The 22,405-nt window shown below is 38.2% G+C and overlaps 1 protein-coding gene across 4 annotated transcripts in view; it reads right to left on the bottom strand.

Annotated features, from left to right (window-relative positions):
* The window catches only part of ninl (ninein-like), a 36,084-nt gene extending 20,602 nt beyond the window's left edge, over positions 1-15,482 (bottom strand). For 2 of the 4 annotated variants that reach the window (XM_061040463.1, XM_061040466.1), the window contains exons 1-8: positions 15,330-15,482; positions 12,000-12,213; positions 11,379-11,475; positions 10,406-10,608; positions 5,470-5,536; positions 4,013-4,134; positions 3,786-3,932; positions 1,398-1,574 (exon numbers count right to left, since the gene is read on the bottom strand). In XM_061040463.1, coding sequence (XP_060896446.1) covers positions 1,398-1,574; positions 3,786-3,932; positions 4,013-4,134; positions 5,470-5,536; positions 10,406-10,608; positions 11,379-11,475; positions 12,000-12,182 — 996 coding nt within the window. In that variant the 5' untranslated portion in view covers positions 12,183-12,213; positions 15,330-15,482. Of the gene's footprint in view, positions 1-1,397; positions 1,575-3,296; positions 3,467-3,785; positions 3,933-4,012; positions 4,135-5,469; positions 5,537-10,405; positions 10,609-11,378; positions 11,476-11,999; positions 12,230-15,329 lie in introns of those variants that run through there. The other 2 variants (XM_061040464.1, XM_061040465.1) reach the window with 2 other exon arrangements.
* Positions 15,483-22,405: the final 6,923 nt, after the last annotated feature.

The raw sequence follows: 22,405 nt of genomic DNA, 5'->3' as shown, positions 1-22,405 counted from the left end.
GTTACTATTACGTTGCGGATTCATGTATCTGCTAGTGAGACTTCACGATGATGGTCATTTTTTAGCCGTGAGTCTGTATCTGTAGAACTTAAAGATATCTCTACATATAATCATAATTACTTAAGATTCAAAACAAATCAATTCCTATTTCCAAGTTTTGGCTTGGACTACAATAGTTGAACAATGTGCTAAAGAACAAGATGTCAACTTTTTTTTAACTTCACCTCCGTCTGTCTGATCCAGAATCGCCTCATACCCTGACACCATATACTGTACAAAAAACCCCTGCTTGCTCCTGACGAGTGAATGTTCTAAAACTAGGCAGTTGTGTTGAATCTCTGACAGGAAATGGAGAAACCTGAGCTTCTGTTCAGCTTCCAGAAGAAACAAAAAGGAATGAGGTGGAGCTGCTCTGGTTTAGGGAAACCCTGGACCTCACAGCAGAAAACCACAGGCTGATGAGGTTAGTTTGGCTGTAGCTTAAAAGACTGAGTGCAGTTCAACTGTAAATCAAGCAGTTCCCAGGAGGGAGGACTTAAAAGACAAGGAAACATGCAGAGTGGAGGGTAAAGTGAGAGTAATTTAACCGGGCTTGTTTGTTTATCTTACAAAAATCTCTGAACTCTGATATGCTCCAGAAGTGGGTCAGTATGGAACTGAATCACATAAACTGGCTCCTTTTCTGTGTTTATCAGGAAGACAACAGGAAGTCTGAACTGAGCTCCAATTTGTGAAACTTTAATGAAAATTGTTAACTGATCTGAGACTCCAACAGTGTAAAAATTGCATTGCGTGATTTTTTAACTTTAAAAAGTGGAAGGTGTGTGTGCGCATTTGTGCGTGTCTGTCAATTCTCTCTCATGTGCGTGCGTGTGTGTGTGAGAGAGACAGTGAGAGAAACAGATGTAAATATGAAAATATAAAGATAAACAGTTTTATTTCACTTTAACTGAATCAAGATGGATTGAAATCTGTCTGAGCAGGAGAGGACCAGACCCATCTGACAGGATAAATAAAACATGATCCATGGTTCCCAGACTGCATAAATGATTTATCAGAAAATTATGAAATCCAAACTGAAAGAACATTACGCAACACAAACAGAGCAAATCGTTAAGTAACTACTCTTTCAAAGGAGAAAAATTATAGACAATAGTTTCTGGATTCACCCTGCATTGTATCATGCAGGAGTACTGATCTTCCTGTTCGGTTTACAGATTCATCACCATAGCATAGCTCAAGGTCTCCACTGCTTAAAGTCGATTATTTAAAACAGTTTTATAAATATAAAAAGCTGTGAGAGAAAAAAACAAACTAAAACCTCATCACCATAATACACGCCTTCGTCCAACCTCTCAGTCATGTTGCCAATATTCCTCCTCCTTGTCCATACTGACCTGCAGAATGTCCCAGCTGTTTCTGATGCCCTCCTCGGTCCAGAGGGCCGTGACCCGCTCGGGGGTGCTGCATCCTGAGCCGTCATCCAGCCGGCTGAGGACTCTGTGACCAACAGTGGCCGTTAGTAGGGATGGAGTTGTGGAACGAGCGCAGTGCTCCTCTGAGACAGCTTCAGACTGCATGGACGACAAGAAACTGGATTCAGACTTCAGAGCACATCAGCCCTGTGAGGTTAAAGTGTGCCTGTTCTCGTTTCAAACCAGATGAATGAGTTGCAGTGCTGAGATCTGTGTTGTGATCAGCATTAGAAGGTTTCACAGACAGAGGGGCTTTAAACCAGCAGTAATGAACAGATTTCTCAGGGTCCTAATAAACGCCTGTTGTTGCGGTGTGACGTGGTAACATTTAATCTGGATTAGCCTACTTTCACTGAGAGACATGCAGATCTGAGCACTAACATCCCAGAAACACCAACCCGAACATGGAGAGTAGTGGACCGTGGAGGTTCCCACTACACAGTAGTACATTCCCATGAGGAAAAATCTGGTCTGATTTTCCCCCAAACAATTAATTATGTTCCTTTTCTTATATTCTGTTGTAATGTCTGTAAATCTGAGTCTACAAAGTTATATATTAATTATTAATATTACCAATAAATGGAGTGCAGCATAGTGTACAATGTTTTCCCTGGAGATGTAGCAGAGAAGTAAAAAGCAGCAGAAAATGAAAACACTAAATTGTGCTAAGTAGAGAACTTGAGTTAATAATCTTGGCTACTTTCAAACACTGCAAGCTAAGGCGTAGAGCAGGGTCAACATGTCAACCTGCACCACAAGGCATGAAAGAGTGAAGAGATTACATGCAGATCTGAGCAACAACATCCCAGAAACACCAACCAGAACATGGAGAGCTCATTCTAGTGAAAATATTAAAATGTTACAATTAGAAAGCAAGACCAAACTGCTTGTACAGAAAGACAATATGTTTGTCAATCTAACTTTAAAAAAAACCCCAGTAATGACAGTAAAATTCCTCTGAAGGTGAAGAAAAGTAAGACATTTAAATTTTCTGGCCCCTCTAACAATTTCAAAGACTATTTTAAGTGGTGCTCTAAGTGGCATAAAAGCTGGTTTATGCATAATATATAATGAAGCACTGCTGCAAGTTTTTGGTCTTGGTTCCCTTGGTCTTGTTTCCCTAATCGTATTCTAAGCTATTTTTAAGTATTACGTAAGAAAAGCTGTTTTGGGGTTGCCGTGGGAGCTCAGAGTGTAGAGCGTGTACCAGACAGAGACTGAGTCCATGTTGCAACAAACAAGGCACGTTTCCAAACCAGGACCTTTTCTGATCAGTTTTTGCAAATTGACCAGTTTCTACTAGTTGATTAGAGCGAAGTGTAAACTGCAGCCTATACTGCCAGCTTCTGACCAAACTAAATAAATACCAAATGAAATCAATAAATAAAGTGCACACATTTGTTCATTTATCTCATGTAGTGTTTAAAGATATGTCCTCCTGTTTCCTCTAAGGTTGGTGACATCTAACAGATTATAGAATATGAGAAAGTTTGAAGTTTAATATATTTCTTTATGTTATTCTGACAACGTTTGATTCCAATATGATTTTCCTCCTGGTAAATACTTTAGTATGCAGTGTAAAATTATTTAAATGAGCACTGTTCTGAAAGTAATTACTAAAAGATTAAAATCTCTGCTGAAAATTGCGAGACACAAACCAGGATTTTTTTGATAGTAAGTTAATGTTATGGTTTTCACCAGTTTACAACATTTTCAGTCTTTACATGGATTTGAGGTTCGATCTGTCCTACCAAACTCAACCTTACTTCAATCAGCTATACTTGAGACTCTTCAGGACATACTGGAATGTTGAAGTTTCACCTGGGTGTAGCAGGAGGTCCTTGTGTAGGCGACACTCTTGTCTGTCCTCACCCATGTTAACAAACCACAGCCTGAGATCAGACCTGACGTGCAGTGCATGCTTCTTGCCGTCTGCCTGTCTGTCTGAACAGCTACCTGTTCTCCTGCAGCACCTGACTGACTTCCTCCTACCTGATTGGACTGATGGCTATCAGCTGCAGCAAAGCCTTCTGATTGAAGCACTGATGATGCATTCAGGAGCTGCACTCAGCAGCCTCAGAGAAAAACCTACATTTTTTATTTTTTCTATATTAGATCTGAATGTGTAATAAGTATTTTTTGTTAAGATACCTTTAAAATAAATCAAAACCTTGACAGCAAAACCAATAAGGTCTATGTTAGTTTGATTCCATGTTACATTATAGTAATGTCTATATCAAAATGTATCAACAACAAACTGTATATTGAGGTTTGTAATTTAAAGAAGGTGTTCTTAAACTAGAGTCTGACCCGTTGTGGTGCCCTCTGCAGGTCAGCCGGTCGTACAGGGGTGGAGCACGAGATGGGTGCGGAGCCACGTAGAACCTTCTGGAAGTCTCTGATGCTGACTCTGCCGTCCAGGTCTGGGTCCAGCTTCCTGAGCAGCAGGTCCAGATCCTGTTTTAATGGTGTCAGCTGTTACTTGTCACATTCAATCATGTAAAACATCCTCCTGTGCTTTTTGTGTCATTTCTTACCTCTGTGTTGAGTTGCTGCAGGCCAGGATGACCACACATTGCCGTCAGGACGCCTCCACCACAAACTCCTCTTCCGCCGCCTTCAACGACAGACCCTAAGTCCACCTCCTTCTGCTGAGGTCCTGCACAACACACAAATAAATACATATATTCAGAATGAATGTAGTTAGAGCATGAAGCAATCAGCTAGATATCAGAGAACATGTACTGAATTTTAAGCCACCATGAGCTATAGAAATGTGAATGTATCATGTATAAAACTAAAACCACTGGATTGGTAGTTACTGTACTATCACTCCAATAATTGACAGTCAGTTATTTCAATACAAAGACCAACAAGTAAATCTAACTCTTCAGGTATGCGTGTACATGTTTCCTGAGAATCTTTGCTCAATGCAAAAAAATAACAATAATGTAACAATATGATCTATATTATTCTTTAATAAAATCAGTAACATTACATAAACTCAATACAATATAATTCCCTAAATGTTTCTATTTCAGATACCCCTAACCCTGGGCTTCTGTTCTTTTAAGCAGAAGAGTCAGTAAATGGTGTACGTACAAGCTCTAGAAAATAAAAGATGCTTTGTTTCTAAAGCAGGGAGTCTCCCTCCTTTGCCTGCTGTAAGCTGCAAATCAAACAGTATTCAAAGCTCTCTTATTGGATGTTTCCTACCTAAATGCACATTCAAAGTTATTTACTTCTACCAAAAAGTTTCTGTAAACAGGTTTCTGTAAAAGTGGTTGATTTTCCAATTAGGAATCATCCGCCAACTAGGGTTTGTATCCGGTACTGAACGACAGAATAAATGACACTGTCTAGTGTCTACTGTCAAACATCTCTGCCCAAAAAATGATTTGACATAATTTCTATGACATATTGAATAAATGATATAATCGCAGAGGTCTTTTTGTTTTCTTACACAAAAACATTGTCTACACTTCCTTACTCATAAATGTTCATGCTTCTTGATACAACCACATGTTTAATAACAGAACATACTGTGTTATCTTACTTTGAACAAGATCAAGCTCCCTATGGTTGTGCTCTCTCAAAAAAAGGGAAAAGTTTTTGTCACAAATGCCATTAAACAGGTTCAGGTTTAGCTCAGCAGTTAGAGAGCCTGCACATATACAGAGGCAGTGGTCCTCTTCACAGCAGCCATGTTTTTCATATCAGACCCAGGCCCCTTTATCACCCCCCACTCTCTCCTCCCAAAGATTACCATCTCTCTTCAGCAGCACTTTCAAATAAAGGTAAAATGGCCTAAAAATAACTGAATAAAGTCAGAGTCAGAACACCTTGATCACTGGTAAACCATGTATCTCTGTAGAACTGTTTGTTCTACAAGAAATCCCATATGAACCCAAAGTGAAACCAGAGTGTCTTCAAACTAGAACTACTGGAGCCATTAAGATTATAAATCCAAAGAAAACAGTCGAGCAGAGAGTACCTTTAGACTGAAAGTCTGGCTGGATGTTCTCCTTCTGACTTCCTACATCCTCATCAGACTTCAGGCTCTGCAAAGAAAACATGGAGGTCAATGTGAGTGTGATTTACACTCGGTGTGTGAGTGTGTGTTTTTCTGTGTTAACCAGCCCGTGAAACTTGTTTGAACAAACAGCCGAAAGTGTTATGAAAGACTGTGTGCAGCTTGGACAAGGGTATGCTGAGAGAAAATTATGGAAGTGTGTGTTAGTGTGTTTGTGTCTGTGTGTCTGTGTGCACTGCGGTGATGCCAACAAGCCAAACAGTGATCAGAAGGAATTCCGGAGCGGTCATTACCTCTGCTAGGCTGAACATATTGTGTGTGTGTGTGTGTGTGTGTGTGTGTGTGTGTGTGTGTGTGTGTGTGTGTGTGTGTGTGTGTGTGTGTGTGTGTGTGTGTGTGTGTGTGTGTGTGTGTGTGTGTGTGTGTGTGTGTGTCTGTGTCTGTGTGTGTGTGCGTGTGCGTGTAAAGGCTATAGACCCTGATTGTCACGTTAAAGAGCTTAGCATGTAAAGCCCACCCTGTGTCAGGACATGTGTGGGAAACCAAACCAGTGACTTGCCTGGTCAAGAGAAAGGTGGCAGCAGGTTTGCAGTAAAAACAGAAAGTCAGAAAGAAATTGCGACAGTAAAGAAATCTCCAAAGATGTCTCTTGAGTGTTCTGTCATTAAGCTCGGTGCGTTAGAGAGTCTGAGTGCGTGTGTTCTTGACGCAGCCTCCATGAATGAACATTTGTATGAAAAATTGAACAGTGTTGTATAACTGTTCCCACTAATGTGGAGCTCAGCGGCACTTACGCAAGCACATTGTCTTCCCCTAAACTTCTCTGTCTCTTTCGATCAGGTTTGTTTTGAACAAATCAGATTCTCCTAACTCTCCGAATGTTCATGACATCACGGAGACATCTTGTGACATCACAGAAGTACCGTGACATTACAGAGTCATAAATTACAAGTAAGCTGTGGGACTGAAGAGCGGTGAAAAATGTTGCTCCCGATCCCTTACGAGCATTTTAAAAATATTGACATCAACTAATATACACCACTTTAATTATTATCCTGACTGTCACTCATTCAAAAGTAAAGAATTTGCCGTGAAGCAGTGGCCCGTGAATGTTTCCTCGTTCCTGTCTGACTGAAGACGAGCAGATCATAGTCTCCTGCACACAGCTCTGTCACAATCAGAGGGAGGCTGTGTGGCTGCTCTATGTATGTAGTCGCTGTGCGTAGATTCTGTGTGGTCAATGATGGAAGAAAAGGAGGCTAAAACTGCTGTGAAAAATTCAGCAGCAGTGGATCAATTATTAACGTGTCAGTGTTAGACAGTTAGCTGTAGAGGCATCCAGCATAGTTAGCCTATATCCGTCACACCATGTTAACCTGCTAACTTGAAGAGACACACACACACACGCACAGACATGGAAGTAGAACTTGGGTGGCGTGATTATTTCTTAACTCTGGGTGTCTTTCCTGTATTCATCACATTTTTATCTGGCTTTAAGGCTATGGTATAATAGAAGGGACCAAACCACAGCTGTGTTTCAGTTACAATCTATTGTCTGTAACAAAATCTTTCTTTCAACTCGTTTTAAAGCAGCCATAGCTATGCTGGTGAATACATTTAATTCATTCATAACTTTCGCTATGATTACGAATACAACATTTCTTCTATTTAAGTCAAGTTTTAATTCTGTTCTTCATTTCTGAAGTACAGATATTATCTTAAACATTACAAAACATTAACAGGAATATTACTTGAAATTCCATTTTTATTAGCCATGTAAAAGCTTAGAAAGAATGTAGTATGTTATGGAAAACAGTCAAAAAGGTATTAGTTATTGTACTTAAATGTAGTTATTGTAATGTTACATTTAGAACATTAAGTCTCACATTAAAGACAACATGTTGAAAAGACGGTGACTTCAGGAAAGCAGCCACCTTTCTGTTTCTGTTCCTGGATCTTTTGTTTCTGTCATTTTGATAGTGGCCACGATTTCAGTGTAGCGGGAGGCTATCAGTAAGCTACTCTGTGTTCTCTTTGAAGTTATTTATGTCCTTAATGTACACAGATATACATGATTTTTGAGGGAAAAAAGAATCTCCAATCCTGCATTTTATTACAATGATTAAAATGAAAAGCTCCTTTTAAACAATATTTGATCGAGAACTAAAATCGACACCTGCTGTCAGCTGTCCCCATGAATCCATGCTTATCTACAGAAACAGAAGTTTTTACTTGTTTAAAATCAGGTTTGGGTCAAGGATTTAGTCATTTGCCTTTCGTAAGGACAGCTGCTTTTGATTCGAGGCTAAATTTAGTTTTAGAGCTGATCATTCCCTCCTTGAGCTCTTCCTCCATTGTCCAATGAAACCATATTGAAACCTTTTTACTTAAAGAAAAACTAAAACATGAATCCAGCATTGTGTAGTGTTTTCTTTTAAGAATGATAAAGGTTTACTTTAGATTAGATATGATTAGATAAACTTTAATTTTCTCCGGAGCGGAAATCTGCCTTGAGCAAAAGTGCAGAGGGAAAAAACATACACAGCTCTGTGCAACTCACATACAATAAAAAAAACCATAAGAGAGTAATACATTCAAACTGTTTCCATGTCAGTGAAAAGTAATGATTAATCTGTTTTTTAAAAATCGAGGGAAATGTGAGATAGGGTAAAAGTGAACTTCTCTTATTCTCTTATTAAGAGGAAGATACAATGGTTACAGTATGCTGTTTGTCCTCTAGTTTGATACACTTCACAGGATAAAACCAGCAACTGTCAGGCTATGATTCAGCTGATATCATGAAGTCTGAACCTGACATGCATGACATCTGATCTCTTTTTGTCTTTTTCAGCCACTTCTTTCATTTATCCATCCATCTGAACATTCATACATCCACCAGATGGGAAGGGGTTTCAGCAATTTTAAGGACTAAGTCCCAAAGTTTTTAAAATATAGAAGAAAAATGTTGGACAGGCAAACACACAAACACTACAAACCAGTGCCAACCATAACCTAACCCTGTCTTCATATTGTAAACAGCATCTGCCAGTCCTCCTCTCCATAAGCCCTTTATGTAACAGACTAAATGCTGAAAATGTGAAGCATTTCCAGAGATTTCAGCTGGTGGAGCTGAATAAAATCCACTGAGAGAGACACATACAGTGAAGAGAGAGAGAGGGTTGCAGTTCTTAATCTGCAGGAATCTCAGAGCAGAGTTACATAAAAACTCTTCAATATTTTAAACAGAAAGACGGAGAGTAAAACAGAGTTTCTCTTATTTAACAGCAGGAAGACTGTCTCTATAGTACTGTACTGTTATGTTCTACAAAAACTCTGTAGATGGAAACTTCACAGTTTAACAACCCATCAGCTGTCGGCAGAGATTCTGTAATAGAGGAACACTGACAAGCTTGCTGGCAGATTATCACTACAGGATTAAAATCTTGCAATCACAGAAATATTGCCCTTTTCCCCCAAATCCTATCATTTAATTTACTACAAATAAAGTCAGACTGAGAAGGGCTTGGATCAGGATCATCCTGCTCTGACCACTAATGAAGAAGAAGAAGGTGGGGTCAAGACAAAAGCAACAAAGAGAAGCTGCTGTGAAGCCATTTGTGTTCAGGTCTGTTTGAGGGAACATAAATCCAGCTGCTGCTGCCAGAAGCTCTCAAACCAAACTGGGTTTTTAAATCTGCACATAAAACAGTTGAGACATTTTTTTTTTCACGAAAAACAAAAGTGAAAATTGTCACATAGAAACAGACTGATGCATCTCTGATCCACAGCCAAACCAGCACAGACCGTCTGCCAGCAGCCGCATTCCTTACAATCCCACTTCCTGAAAAACCTCCGACGCCCCCAAAACCACCAAACCTCCCCAGTGGGCTCCTCCCTCCCTCCCCCTTCCTCCCCACTCAGGTATTCACGGCCTCGACAGCACAAACTGCAGCAGAGCAGCAGAATCGCAGCAGGTCTGGATATCTGAGACGAATAAAAGTCAGCCAGAACAAAAACACACAATGAGCCTGTGTGTGTGTGTGTGTGTGTGTGTGTGTGTGTGTGTGTGTGTGTGTGTGTGTGTGTGTGTGTGTGTGTGTGTGTGTGTGTGTGTGTGTGTGTGTGTGTACACTCAGCTGTACTCTCTTGCTTTTTCTTCACATTATTATCTTCCATCAGAGCCACAAAGTCTCAGCACAGGTCAAGAAGTAGTTTAACCTTTGTTTTCTTCATCACACCATGAACTGATGAGGGCATGGGTCACAGCGAACGATTGACACAACATTCCTTTACTCAGTTTCCTTATTACAAGGCCAATGTAATCTTAGATCTGCGGTGTTATTTGAGTGAAATCCAAAGTTGAATTTTTCATATTGATTGTAATTATAAAACAGCATTATATCAAGTCATATATTTTGCTTGTCCTCAATAAAACCTATTTTATCTTCACTTTAAACAAATCATATATAACATGCTTAAGTGAGGTTAGTTCTCTAGCTATACAACAAACACAATGGTTGTTAGTGGCTGTAAATATTAAAATATAACTTATCTCTATTTAACAACTTGCTTATCTACAAATTGTTTTCATTTAATGATAATAAAACTCCCCTAAGTAAACACTGGTGTTAACACAAGCAGAGTTTGAACATATGAACAGCTGCTGCAATCACTGTCATCAATGTATGATTATATAATAATAATTTTATTCCTTCAAACTTTCCCTCTCCATCAGTCTAGGACTGCATAGGAAAATCAAAATGGAAAATCAAAATGGTAGAATAGTGGAAGTAGCAGTAGGATAATTTAGGAGAGTTTTTATTGTCCAAGAGGGAATATTTCTAAAGATTTTCATAAATAGATCAGATTTGTAGGAGAACATGAAGCAGCATCTGACCTCGACACTCTCCAGAGACGTTGATCGTCTCAGTTTGGCTCTGCGGACTCCGGTAGGTGATGAGTCTGTTGCCTCGTTTCTGGACAGTGGCGAGTCCTCCGAGTCGCAGGTCAGCGCAGAATCAGGCTTGTTATCGGGGCGGGAGCGGCGGCCATAGCGTTTTGTTCCCTTCACAAACTTTGGCTTTACCTCCTCTGGAACAACTGCAGAGACAAATAAGCAGGGTCAGTCAAACAGATAGGTTGTATGTAGGTCAGTGAAGCTGCAGAGTCACTGTGGAGACTCAGACCCAGAGCCAAGGAGCAAATTAAAGACTGAAGCCAAAATCTGTCACACAGGAATCCTTTTTCGCAAAACCGTGACTTTAAACAAACATAGACCAGCACAATGGCTAAAATACAACACTCACCAACAAACCAAGACCTTCTGGACCTGCAGTGAAGAAAACTTAACTCAAATCAAGCACCTTTATATTTCCTTCCTATCCTTTATTTTGTGCAGTATTGCAATTCAAACTTAAACAAAGCACACAATGAACTTCGCTAAAAGTGTATATCCAGTTTGTAGAAAATGTTCATATTCAACATCATCATTTAGTCAGTATTTTCTTAACATTTGTTTCTCAGTATACTGAGAAGTATAGACGAGAACAAAATTATCTTTTAGCTGGAAGCCTTAGGACATTTACAGCTCTTTATAGGGGATAAAGAGCCGTTTGTCTTCTCACTGATACAAATTCTACTGCCATCCTCTATCAAATCAACAACATATTTGTATTCCTATCTATCCTGAGTCAAAAATGTGAATATTATCCAGATTTGAAATAAGGAAATAAACACACGTGAAACATGAAAAATGGTCACACAGATGTGGATGATCCCCACCTCTAATGAGGGCAGCAGGACTCATTATGTTTGGCAAAAATAGATAATATCATCAGACTTATTTTCACAGTTGACATCTAAAGTGTTACCTGGCTCCAGGTAGCTGCTGTCATCCTCTGATGTGCTGAAGTCCAGAGAGCGAGAAAGAACAGCAACAAAGCCTTCTTTAAACTCCTCAAAGTTCACCTGAAGGTCACACACACAGAGCTCATTTCAGGTCACATACAATATATTCACAGTTGATATAAGAGCTGTGTAGTTCTTTCACCTCTTAGTCTAAATAGTCAATGTAGCTAAACAACTTAAGCTTCATAAGCCTGATATCTATACAATTATTTTTAATGCCCGTCACTGCAGCCGTAGGGTCAGAGTCTGGCAATACATTCTGAAAGAGCCATTGTTTACATTTTCTCTGACCTTTTGTCCATAAGGGTGGCAAAGAATTGAACAAAATAAAAGTTCCTCACTGTTGCAATAATTAAGTGTGCCTGACAATAAATAATCACACTTCTATACATGTACTATATTTAAAACATTATACTGTACGTGAAGTGCTAATAAGTATGAGCAACCAAAGGTGCTTTGAAAGTAAAAGTACCGAGGTAGGTATTTATGTTGCTGTAAATGCAAAAGTGTGTTTGTGTGTATTTCTGTTGTGTATCAGTGTGAGTGTGTTACCCTGGCTTCAGTGTTCAGTGTGTGTGTGTTACCCTTGCATAGGTGCGTGCTCCCAGCAGTGTGTCGAGCAACAGCGGCAAGTGAGCGTCTAGCTGCAGTTTTCGGCAAAGAACTGTCAGCTCCTCCCGGTCAAGGAAGCCAGTAGCTGTGGTGTCGCAGCTGTTGAATTCGGACCTCAGCTGATCGACGTAGTGGCTGTGCTCCGCCTCCTCCATCACCACACATCACGCTGCAACGCCAAATCCCCTGCAGGAAAATGTCACTGGGTAAGAGGCCTGTAGCATGGTAGTTCATCTTTAGGTGATATGATATTATATTATGTAGAATGAGCTCACATGAATACATTTCAACATGACCATGCATAAAAAAAATATGGTTAGAGTAATAAACAGAAATGAAATGAGAAACAGATAATAGGTGCAGTGTATCATCAATAAAAAAATAATGGGTTTTCAGGTTTTTTTATTTATTTAAGTAGGACTGTGCACTTTTATCATCTATGTTAATATGCCAGAATTAGCACAATAGCTAAAACGTGTTTGTACCAAACAGCCTGGAGTAAATGAAGTGTGTTCCTGTGTATTGTTGAAACTTACACAACATGAGGTCATCAGAAAGTTGCTGGCTGCTTTTCAAGTTAACCCTTGTGGGGTCATATAAGTAACATGGACATTGGTTTAGCTAGCTGCTGGTATTGCCCCTCCCATTCTGGTTTTAACATTCATACAGAATGGCTAAGCATAATAATGACTCAACATTCCCAGCTGTGTAAAGGGGGATCATTAATAAGAATATTCACTGGAAGTCGGATCATTAAATGGGCCTCCAGTAAAAAGACAGGCACATCATTAAATCAATGTATAATGAACAAGTCATTTTCTTTGTCTTGTAAAATATTTAAGTGATTTCAATCAATCAATCTGGGAAGGAAGAATTCTTCTTCTTTACTGGGGGAGTTTTTCATCTCATGATGCTTCTGTGGGTCTTCTTCTCTGGTGGATTTGACCCTCACCAAAAACCTCACCAATTATGTTTGAGTTATCTGAAATATTTCCTGCTATCACCAGAGATACTGAAAATATGTGAGTGAGTCGTCACAGTGTCTGGAGACCGTCATAAAGATGTGGCGAACACAGACAGAAGTCCAATGATTAGACAAGTTCTATGTTGGACTTGTGTTGACAGTTAAACATGTCTCCATCTCTGTTGTGCTGTTGAATCAGAGGCTGAGCATGCCCCCCACCCTCCTGTGTTTCTGTTATATAATCAGTAATCTGTGCTCCTCTTATCTTTCTGTCTGCTGGTTAACCATCATCATCTTCTTCATCATCAGCCAGACAATGCTCAGAGCCACACCATAGCTTCCATATATAGCAGGGCAAACTGTTACTGCAAAAACGCCACATTTCTCAAAGATACTGTTATTCATATATTGTCATGAAATGGGTTAAAATCACATTTAATCTAATAACGTACTTAAATACCTTCTTTAAAGCTAAACATTTACGTCACTCATTTGACAGTCAAACTCTGTATTGTAGGCAATATGTCACAACATTAATGCACATGCTGGTTACTTATGAGATTCAAATTATTAAAACCAAAATATATCATATATTTATTTTGCATTATTACATATTGAAAGTGATGAACACACGAATGCGTCAATGATTAAAATGTAATCCTTCAAATACATTATATACTGTGCATGCCTATATTGTACACTTTCACTTTTTAGATTTTAAGTATAGCCTATTTTGATTTTGAGTTAAGGTAAAAAATGTAGGCTTTTGTTTGTAACAGAGTATCCCTCCACTTAGGGATTACAGGTATAATAAATAAGAGCAGTACATTTTCGAGAAATGTAAACTGGTTAAAGTTCAGTACCTTCGTAAAAATGCAGTGTAACGTTACAATAAAATCATAACGCTAAGGAAAAACCATAGACTGTAAATATTAGGGAAAAACCTGTAACCCTGTAATAAACCCATAGACTGTAAATATTATATAAACCCTGTAATATTTACAGTCTATGAATAAACCTGTAATATTTACAGTCTATGAATAAACCTGTAATATTTACAGTATATGAATAAACCTGTAATATTTATAGTCTATTAATAAACCCTGTAATAAACCTGTAATATTTACAGTGTATGAATAAACCTGTAATATTTACAGTCTATGAATAAACCCTGTAATAAACCTGTAATATTTACAGTGTATGAATAAACCTGTAATATTTACAGTCTATGAATAAACCCTGTAATAAACCTGTAATATTTACAGTGTATGAATAAACCTGTAATATTTACAGTATATGAATAAACCTGTAATATTTACAGTGTATGAATGAACCCTGTAATATTTACAGTCTATGAATAAACCCTGTAATAAACCTGTAATATTTACAGTATATGAATAAACCTGTAATATTTACAGTCTATGAATAAACCCTGTAATAAACCTGTAATATTTACAGTATATGAATAAACCTGTAATATTTACAGTCTATGAATAAACCCTGTAATAAACCTGTAATATTTACAGTCTATGAATAAACCCTGTAATATTTACAGTATATGAATAAACCTGTAATATTTACAGTATATGAATAAACCCTGTAATAAACCTGTAATATTTACAGTATATGAATAAACCTGTAATATTTACAGTGTATGAATGAACCCTGTAATATTTACAGTCTATGAATAAACCTGTAATATTTACAGTATATGAATAAATCCTGTAATAAACCTGTAATATTTACAGTCTATGAATAAACCCTGTAATAAACCTGTAATATTTACAGTGTATGAATAAACCTGTAATATTTACAGTATATGAATAAACCTGTAATATTTACAGTATATGAATAAATCCTGTAATAAACCTGTAATATTTACAGTATATGAATAAATCCTGTAATAAACCTGTAATATTTACAGTATATGAATAAATCCTGTAATAAACCTGTAATATTTACAGTATATGAATAAACCCTGTAATAAACCTGTAATATTTACAGTCTATGAATAAACCTGTAATATTTACAGTATATGAATAAACCTGTAATATTTACAGTCTATGGGAAAAACGTGTTCTCTGAGTCTCGCGAGCTGATGAAGCTTCACCATGGGAACGGAGTCGCGAGCTGCACGAACAAAAGGCTCGCGGCGAAATTTCCATAACACACAAGATAAACTAAATTTAATCAAAATTAAACATCTGTCCCTATGCCAATTCCTACGACCTTAAAACGAAACTCTTGCTAGCAGAAAGTTGAGTCTGTCCGTTTAATAATACACCAGAAAGGTTACGGTAAACAAAACTGAGTTAGTTTGTTTCTTTTACTTTCTTACCGCGGGAAAAGTTATCTCCCCCTCCGCCGGTACTCTCCAGTAAAACCTCACGGTTCCTCCATGAATATGGTCCAGGAGCTCCAGACTGTCTACCGATAACCAACCAACGTGTAATGAGAGTAACGGGGCAAGCCTGCACCGACCGACAGCCGACCGGAGACCCACAGAGAGGTACTTCTGGTGAGGTTTTTCACAATAAAAGACATCGAGGACGCCTGTGTTGTGACCATTGGGTTGTGACTAATTAGCCTACTTTTTAATCGACAAGGGCAGAATTAATCACATATTTTCATTGAACAGCTGAACATTAAATTTAGATAAAATTAAGACCGATCTGAGGCTGTTTAGTTTGTTATTTTGAGTTTAAAAGCAGATTTTTATTCCAGAAGAGCTTCCCCAACCTGTTCCACTCAAAATATTCATTCGTCTTTATTTACAGAAAACTGATATCTTCATGAACAAAAAAATATATATTCTAATCAAACCCCATAAGCATTCAATTTAGGAGAAAACTTACATTTTTATGCAAGCTTGCTGACAGTAAAATAAAATCATACAAATATATTTAATACACTCTCTTGTGAATTAAAAAAAAAAGGCTAAATCAACGAGAATATTTTAAAACTTTTTAAATTGTTTCTGTGATAACGATAACCCGAAATTTTCTATCAAGTTTTATTTTCGATAAGAGAAAATGATCAGCTCTGGTCTGAGCTGTTTCCACTGTGGCGTCTTGACGATGCTTCAGTACTTAGTTATGCCGCTCGAGGGCGCTGCTGTGTTTGATTATATTGACACAAACTTTAGACAATTGCACTGCCAAAACCCCGTGATTAAATACATTAATTCAGTTTTACATAAAACATCAAATATCAAGTGAACACACGCACATGATCCGATGCTGTTTCAAAGGTGTTTTTTATTTGTGATGGTGTAAAAAAAAAAAGTATACAAAACAATGAACAAAAAACAAAACATAAAAAAGAGGAATAGAATCAGCAAACAATAGCAAAAAGTTAAATATATATATATGTATATATATATATATATATATATATATATATATATATATATATATATATATATATATATATATATATAAGAAGATACGATAGTGATAAATTAATACTACTATGTATACACTTTCACTTATGGAAAGACAGAAAACATACACAGTGTATAGTATATTGATGATAATGAACATTATTATTTGCAAAATATTGCATAAAATATTATCAAAACAAGGATAAAGTAAGGTAAAAGGTCAATTTTCCGCTAACATTTACAGGTCAGGCTTAGTTTGAAGGGAAGAGGAAGTAGCATGTCTGATGGCAGGTGTCTAGTTCTTTGGTGTGTTTTTATTTCAATGTTTCCTGAACTTGAAAATGGGCAAAGAAGATGACAGAGGACACTGGAAAACTCACTCCCTCTCCTTTTCATGGATTTTTTTTCCCATTTAATTAATGATTTCTTAAAACTCAAACAATCCATAAGGAGTATAGCAGCAGCCTGTTAATCTTAATACAAAAATAAAACAAAAACATGTTGGTTTATATAAACCATTACAACTAGAAACCATGCTGAATTAAGACATACCGAAATCTACAAAGACAGCAGGAGAAGCTGAGGAAGCATGGCTCTGACAGCAGGACCATCAGCACTGGGTCCCCTCAAGGCTGCATTCATTCTCCTCTGCTCTTCTCCCTGTACACCAACAACTGCTCCTCTAGTCACCAGTCTGTCAAGCTCATCAAGTTTGCAGACGACACCACCCTCAATGGACTCATCTCTGGTGGGGATGAGTCTGCCTACAGGTTGAAGGCCGACCATCTGGTGACCTGGCGCGGCGAGAACAATCTATGCTCTGAAGACAGTGGAGATGGTTGTGGACTTCAGGAAAAATGCAGCCAAGACCGGCCCCGTCACCATTGATGACTCCATGGTGTCTGCTGTGGAGTCTTTCCGCTTCCTGGGGACCATCATCACCCTGGACCTCAAGTGGGAGCTGAACCTCAAGAAAGGACAGCAGAGGATGTCCTTCCTGCGGTAGCTGAAGAAATTCAACTTGCCAAAGACCATGATGGTGCACTTCTAAACTGCCATCATCGAGTCCATCCGCTCCTCTTCCAACACAGTCTGGTACGCTGCAGCCACAGCAAAGGACAAAGGCAGGCTGCATCATATCAACCGCTCTGCAGAGAAGGTGATGGCTGCAATCACCTCCAAACCACCTCCATCAGTCGCAAATGTATTAAAACTCTTCTCCATAAGTTTCTCTCTCTGTGTCCTAAATCTCCATATTTCTGTCAGAATATCCAGTGCTGTAGCTGCTGAGCCATCCTGTAGTGCAAACATCTGCCCCAGTGTGTAAACAGTACAACAGTAGTGAGAATGAATGAACATAACTCCATGTTGAAAACATGACCAGTGTAATGACCATGAAACAAGTGTTTGGAGTCAAATACATGACACAATCTCAGAACGCAGAAAAAAAAAAATGACCAGGTACTGATGTCCAAGTCCACGACGTTGCACTGCAAGCAGGCTCTCCTTCACAGGTCCTGGGCCGAAGGAATACCAACCTCCGACGCCTACTCTGGGAATAGTGGTGGTTGGTATCATACTGAAAGGGAATAAGACCGTTAGCAGAGAAAGGCTGTTATTGTGTGCATGCTCAGCCCAAATCAGAGGTTTGCTCCAGGACGATTTGGTAAAACGGTTTTAAAACCATCAGATCTCGACAAAAGCCGGGCTTAGATCAACATTCAAAGGGAAAAAATCACCAGAAGAGTCGAGAGTGACAGCAGGGCATGACGAAAACAGAAGGGAGAAAAGTTTCAGCCACAGTGACAGACACGCTGGAGGAGCTGGAACACGCTGCAGCTACATTTCCCCTTAAAGTTAAAGACTAGATCCTGGTAAAGATAAAAGTTATTCACAAAGCATCTTAGCGCTTAATAGAGCTCCTAAAGTAAAGATCTGAGGAGGAAGAGTTTCTCACAGAGAAGAAAGAAGGAGAGAAAGGTGATCATAACAATTCCAGCTCTATCACAGACTCATATTAATGTCAGATTAAGTAGACTCTTACAGTTACCAGCATGGTGAATACACATGAGCACATAAATATAAGGAAAATACAAAATATTTGACATAATTAGAGCTCAATTAATAAAATAAAAGTTGTAATTGACTTTTGCATCAGACTGGTTCAAGAGTAAATTGGTGACTGTTATTTTTCAAATCAAAAGTAACGTTCCTAGGCCAGCGGTTACAATGGTCGAGCCAGTGATCCTTGAAAAGTTGTGGCCCAGGGGACCACTGGCAAATTTAACTTAATGTCAACCCCTGCCCTCTATGTCCCATGTTACAGCTCCAATCACACAGGATAGAGGCAGGATGTAACTGGGAGTTTTGGGTATAGTGTTAGGGTCAAACATGGGGGACAGAGCAACTGGCTTGATATTTTTGGAACCTGGGCGATAGGTTAGAAGGAAATTAAGTCTATTAAAGAAAAGAGCCCAACTTGCTTGTCTGACGTTTAGTAGTTTGGCACCCCGGATGTATTCCAGGTTCTTATGGTCTGTCCAAACAAGAAAAGGCCACTCTGCCCTTTCCAACCAATGGCGCCACTCCTCTAATGCTACCTTGACAGCCAGCAGCTCTCTGTTCCCCACGTCATAGTTTGCCTCAGCAGGGGAGAGTTTCCGAGACCCGAATGCACAGGGATGGAGTTTGTTGTCTGCAGGGGAGTGCTCAGAGAAACCCGCCCCAATGCCGACCTTATAGGCAGCCACCTCCACAATGAACTGAAGATTGGGGTCAGGGGGCTTCAGGATAGGAGCAGACAAAAAACATGATCTCAGTCTTTTAAATGCCTGCTCAGCTTGGCGGGTCCACTGAAACTTGACATGAGGAGAGGGGTGTTCCACTTTACTTTGCAAAGAGAAAGGAGTGACCTGGATCCCTCTGGACAGGGAGTGGTATGATAAACAATCTTGCTTAGGGTTTTGGTGAAGACATCCACAGAGAAGCAGATGGAGGAGTGCCTAGCCCACTCAGCTGTAGCCCAGGCCTCAGCACGGCTGAAGAGATGGGTTATTATGTAAGCCACTTTGGCTTGGTCTGAGGGGAATGAAACAGCTTGTAGTTCAAAGTGTAGCCCAAATTGTACCTGGAAAGAGAGGCAGTTGGCAGAGGCAGGTGGCGAGAGGATAGCAGGAGAAGCATCAGGAGCAGCAGCAGCAATAGGAGTGGACACTCCCAGTGTGTCCAGGCGGCCTATTAACTGTTGCAATCATCATTAAGGAGACACACCTGAATCCCGATGGATGACTGGAAGCTGGCTTGACATTAGTTCATCTCTCGCACTCCAAAACACACAGAGGTTAGTTGCTCCTCATGTTTCTGCAGCTGCCTCAGATCTGTTGGCGGCTCATAGTAAATCAGAGTCGTCTGAGCCCATCTTGTGACCAGTTCGTACTGTAATGACCATGAAACCACAAGTGATAGGACTCAAACGCGGGACACAGCCTCGCAGTGCAGAAAACAGTCTTCTGTTGTATGCCTTTGATTTTGGTCCATGTGTCTATGTAATGTTTATAAATGTTTTATAAACAATCTCTTAAAGGTTTACAAATAATTTGGTGATCCTTAACAAACACTATATGTCGTGTATAAAATGTTATAATGTGTGCATCAATAAACTGTGAACAAAACAGAAATTATAGCATTACAAATAATTAGCGAACATTATTGACTATCGTTTCATTGTTTGTTAACAGTAAAATAACTATTAACTAAAGGTTAATTAACTATTAATTTACCCTTTACTGCTGTTGGTAATCATAAAGTGTTGCCAGATATTGCACACACCTTTTCTTCAGAAATACAGTCACTGCTGCACTTTTTTACAAACAGCATTATTATTGGGTTTAACAGTTCCCAAGTTTTCAAAATCGAGGAACAATCTCAACATCGATATCCTCAATAACAGTATGAATAACACTGGGCTGTGACCGAAGGGAATCAATAATCATATCTTTAGTCTTAGACACATTAAACTGTAGGTAGAAATATTTGCAGATGCTTAAGTCAGCCAATACATAACCATGCTCAAACTCATCATTATTTATAAGACTCACAATGACTGTATCATCAGCAAATTTCACCAAATGCCTATTATTATTATTATTATTATTGTTAATAATAATAATAATTAGTCCCACAGTCCTTTGTTTACAAGATAAAAAGTAATGGATAAAGAACGTATAGGTTTGTTACCTTTCATCTTTTCCCCTCTTCACTTATTTCACTTCCTTTTGTTCAATCAATTACTCCTTCCCCCAGCATTGACTGGTTGTCATCTATTTCTGTCACTCTTCATTTGTTGGATTGAATTCACTTGTTTACTCTTCATTTAAAGACTACTCTCATTTTTACCTTCACATGGGGCGGCAGCTCAGCAGAGGTGTGTTTTTCTCCTATTTTTAGTCTTAATTTACCCTGCATTTATCAACATTGTCTTGATAGAAAGTATGTCTTATTTGTCTTAATTGTTTGTTCTACTAATATGTATTACTTTGTCTTTCAGATATTTAACACATCCCATGTGTTTTTTTTTTTTCTATACCCTCCTCCCCCAACCCTTATTAAACTTATGTGAACTGAAGAAATATACCTTTGTTAAACACGAGTAAAGTTTCCTCGCTAGATTCATGCAGCTCTGTACGGAAAGCCCCCAATGTAAAGACATTTCAAAAGATTGTAAAAAGGAAAATTGACGTGTGCTATTTTTAAATGTAATTGATTTGACAAAACTCTTTAAAGCTTTTGTTCTTATTCTTCTGTTTGCATTTATTAATTTTTAATTAATGAAGAGAAAGAAAACTAAGTTAAAATTAACTATCACAATTTGAACAACTTTGTGCATGACTCTTACAAAAGAACTCATCATCTTGTGTCAAACGTAACTGAATGTCCTATAAACAAATGCCAGCAAATGCCAAATTAGAATAAAGAATAATGGACATGCTGTTCAAAACCAAAATATTTCCATGTATTTCATCATCTGAGGAAAATATGTTGTTACTTCATCTTTTATTATGTTTTCATCATGTCAGTTCATCCTCAAGTCCAAGTGGACTTGACACTTAAACCAAATTACATGAAACAGAAAACAAAATGTATCCAAGACTATCCCAAGTGTAGAGGCATAACAATATACCTTTATAATCACAGAACAAGTGCAGTCAACCTTTTTTGGGGTAAGACAAGGAGAAATAGCTTTGCTTTGGGTAAAAACAGATCCAATGGACTCTTTAAGTCATAAAAACAAAGATGTGGTGTTGAATATCCCTTCGAAACAAAGTGTCAAAATTGTTCCAACTTCAATGTAGAAACGATTGTTTTTGTTTACCGACATAAGTATGGATCTATATGGATGCAAGAATATTTTCATGAACTGAAAATTTAACTCTTCTATCTTTTCTTTTATTTCATTAGATTATTTTTCTGTTTTAAGTACGTTATAAGTATGGAAAAAGCTTGTTGTAGGTTACGTAAAATTGTGCCTCTATGTGAACTGCTGCTGCATACATTTTGTAAGCATGGTTGAATAAAAGTGTGATGTTTGATTGTTCACAACATTATAATTGATTCTATTATGCCTATTTATGAAGACTTTATTAGAAGACCATTTTCCCCCCTGAAACGCAGTTAAACAGAGACAAGATGAATACAAAACTGCATCAGTATGCCTAAAACAAGCTAACTTCATGCTAAATAAACATCTTATTATTCCAATGCAAGTACTATCTATTTTTTCTCCTTTACAAAATATCTGAATGATTAACATCTTAAATGTTAACCTAAAAATACATTTTATTTCTAAGATTGAACTTTTGTATAGCCACATGTTTTCACAGTTTCAACAGCTATTATTGTATTTCAATCTCCAACAGAAGCAATTCAGTTTGACTTTTCCTTAACATACCACATTTAGTTATCAATTAAGGGCTAAGTTGGTACAATCCTTCAGTTTCTTCAGTATGTATTTCATCCGTCTAGCAGCATCAAAA

Source organism: Labrus mixtus, chromosome 6 (assembly GCF_963584025.1).
Source record: "Labrus mixtus chromosome 6, fLabMix1.1, whole genome shotgun sequence".
In the NCBI taxonomy this organism is placed as follows: Eukaryota; Metazoa; Chordata; class Actinopteri; order Labriformes; family Labridae; genus Labrus; species Labrus mixtus.
Note: the sequence above shows the minus strand (reverse complement) of the source record. Positions and strands in the feature narration are given on the sequence as shown.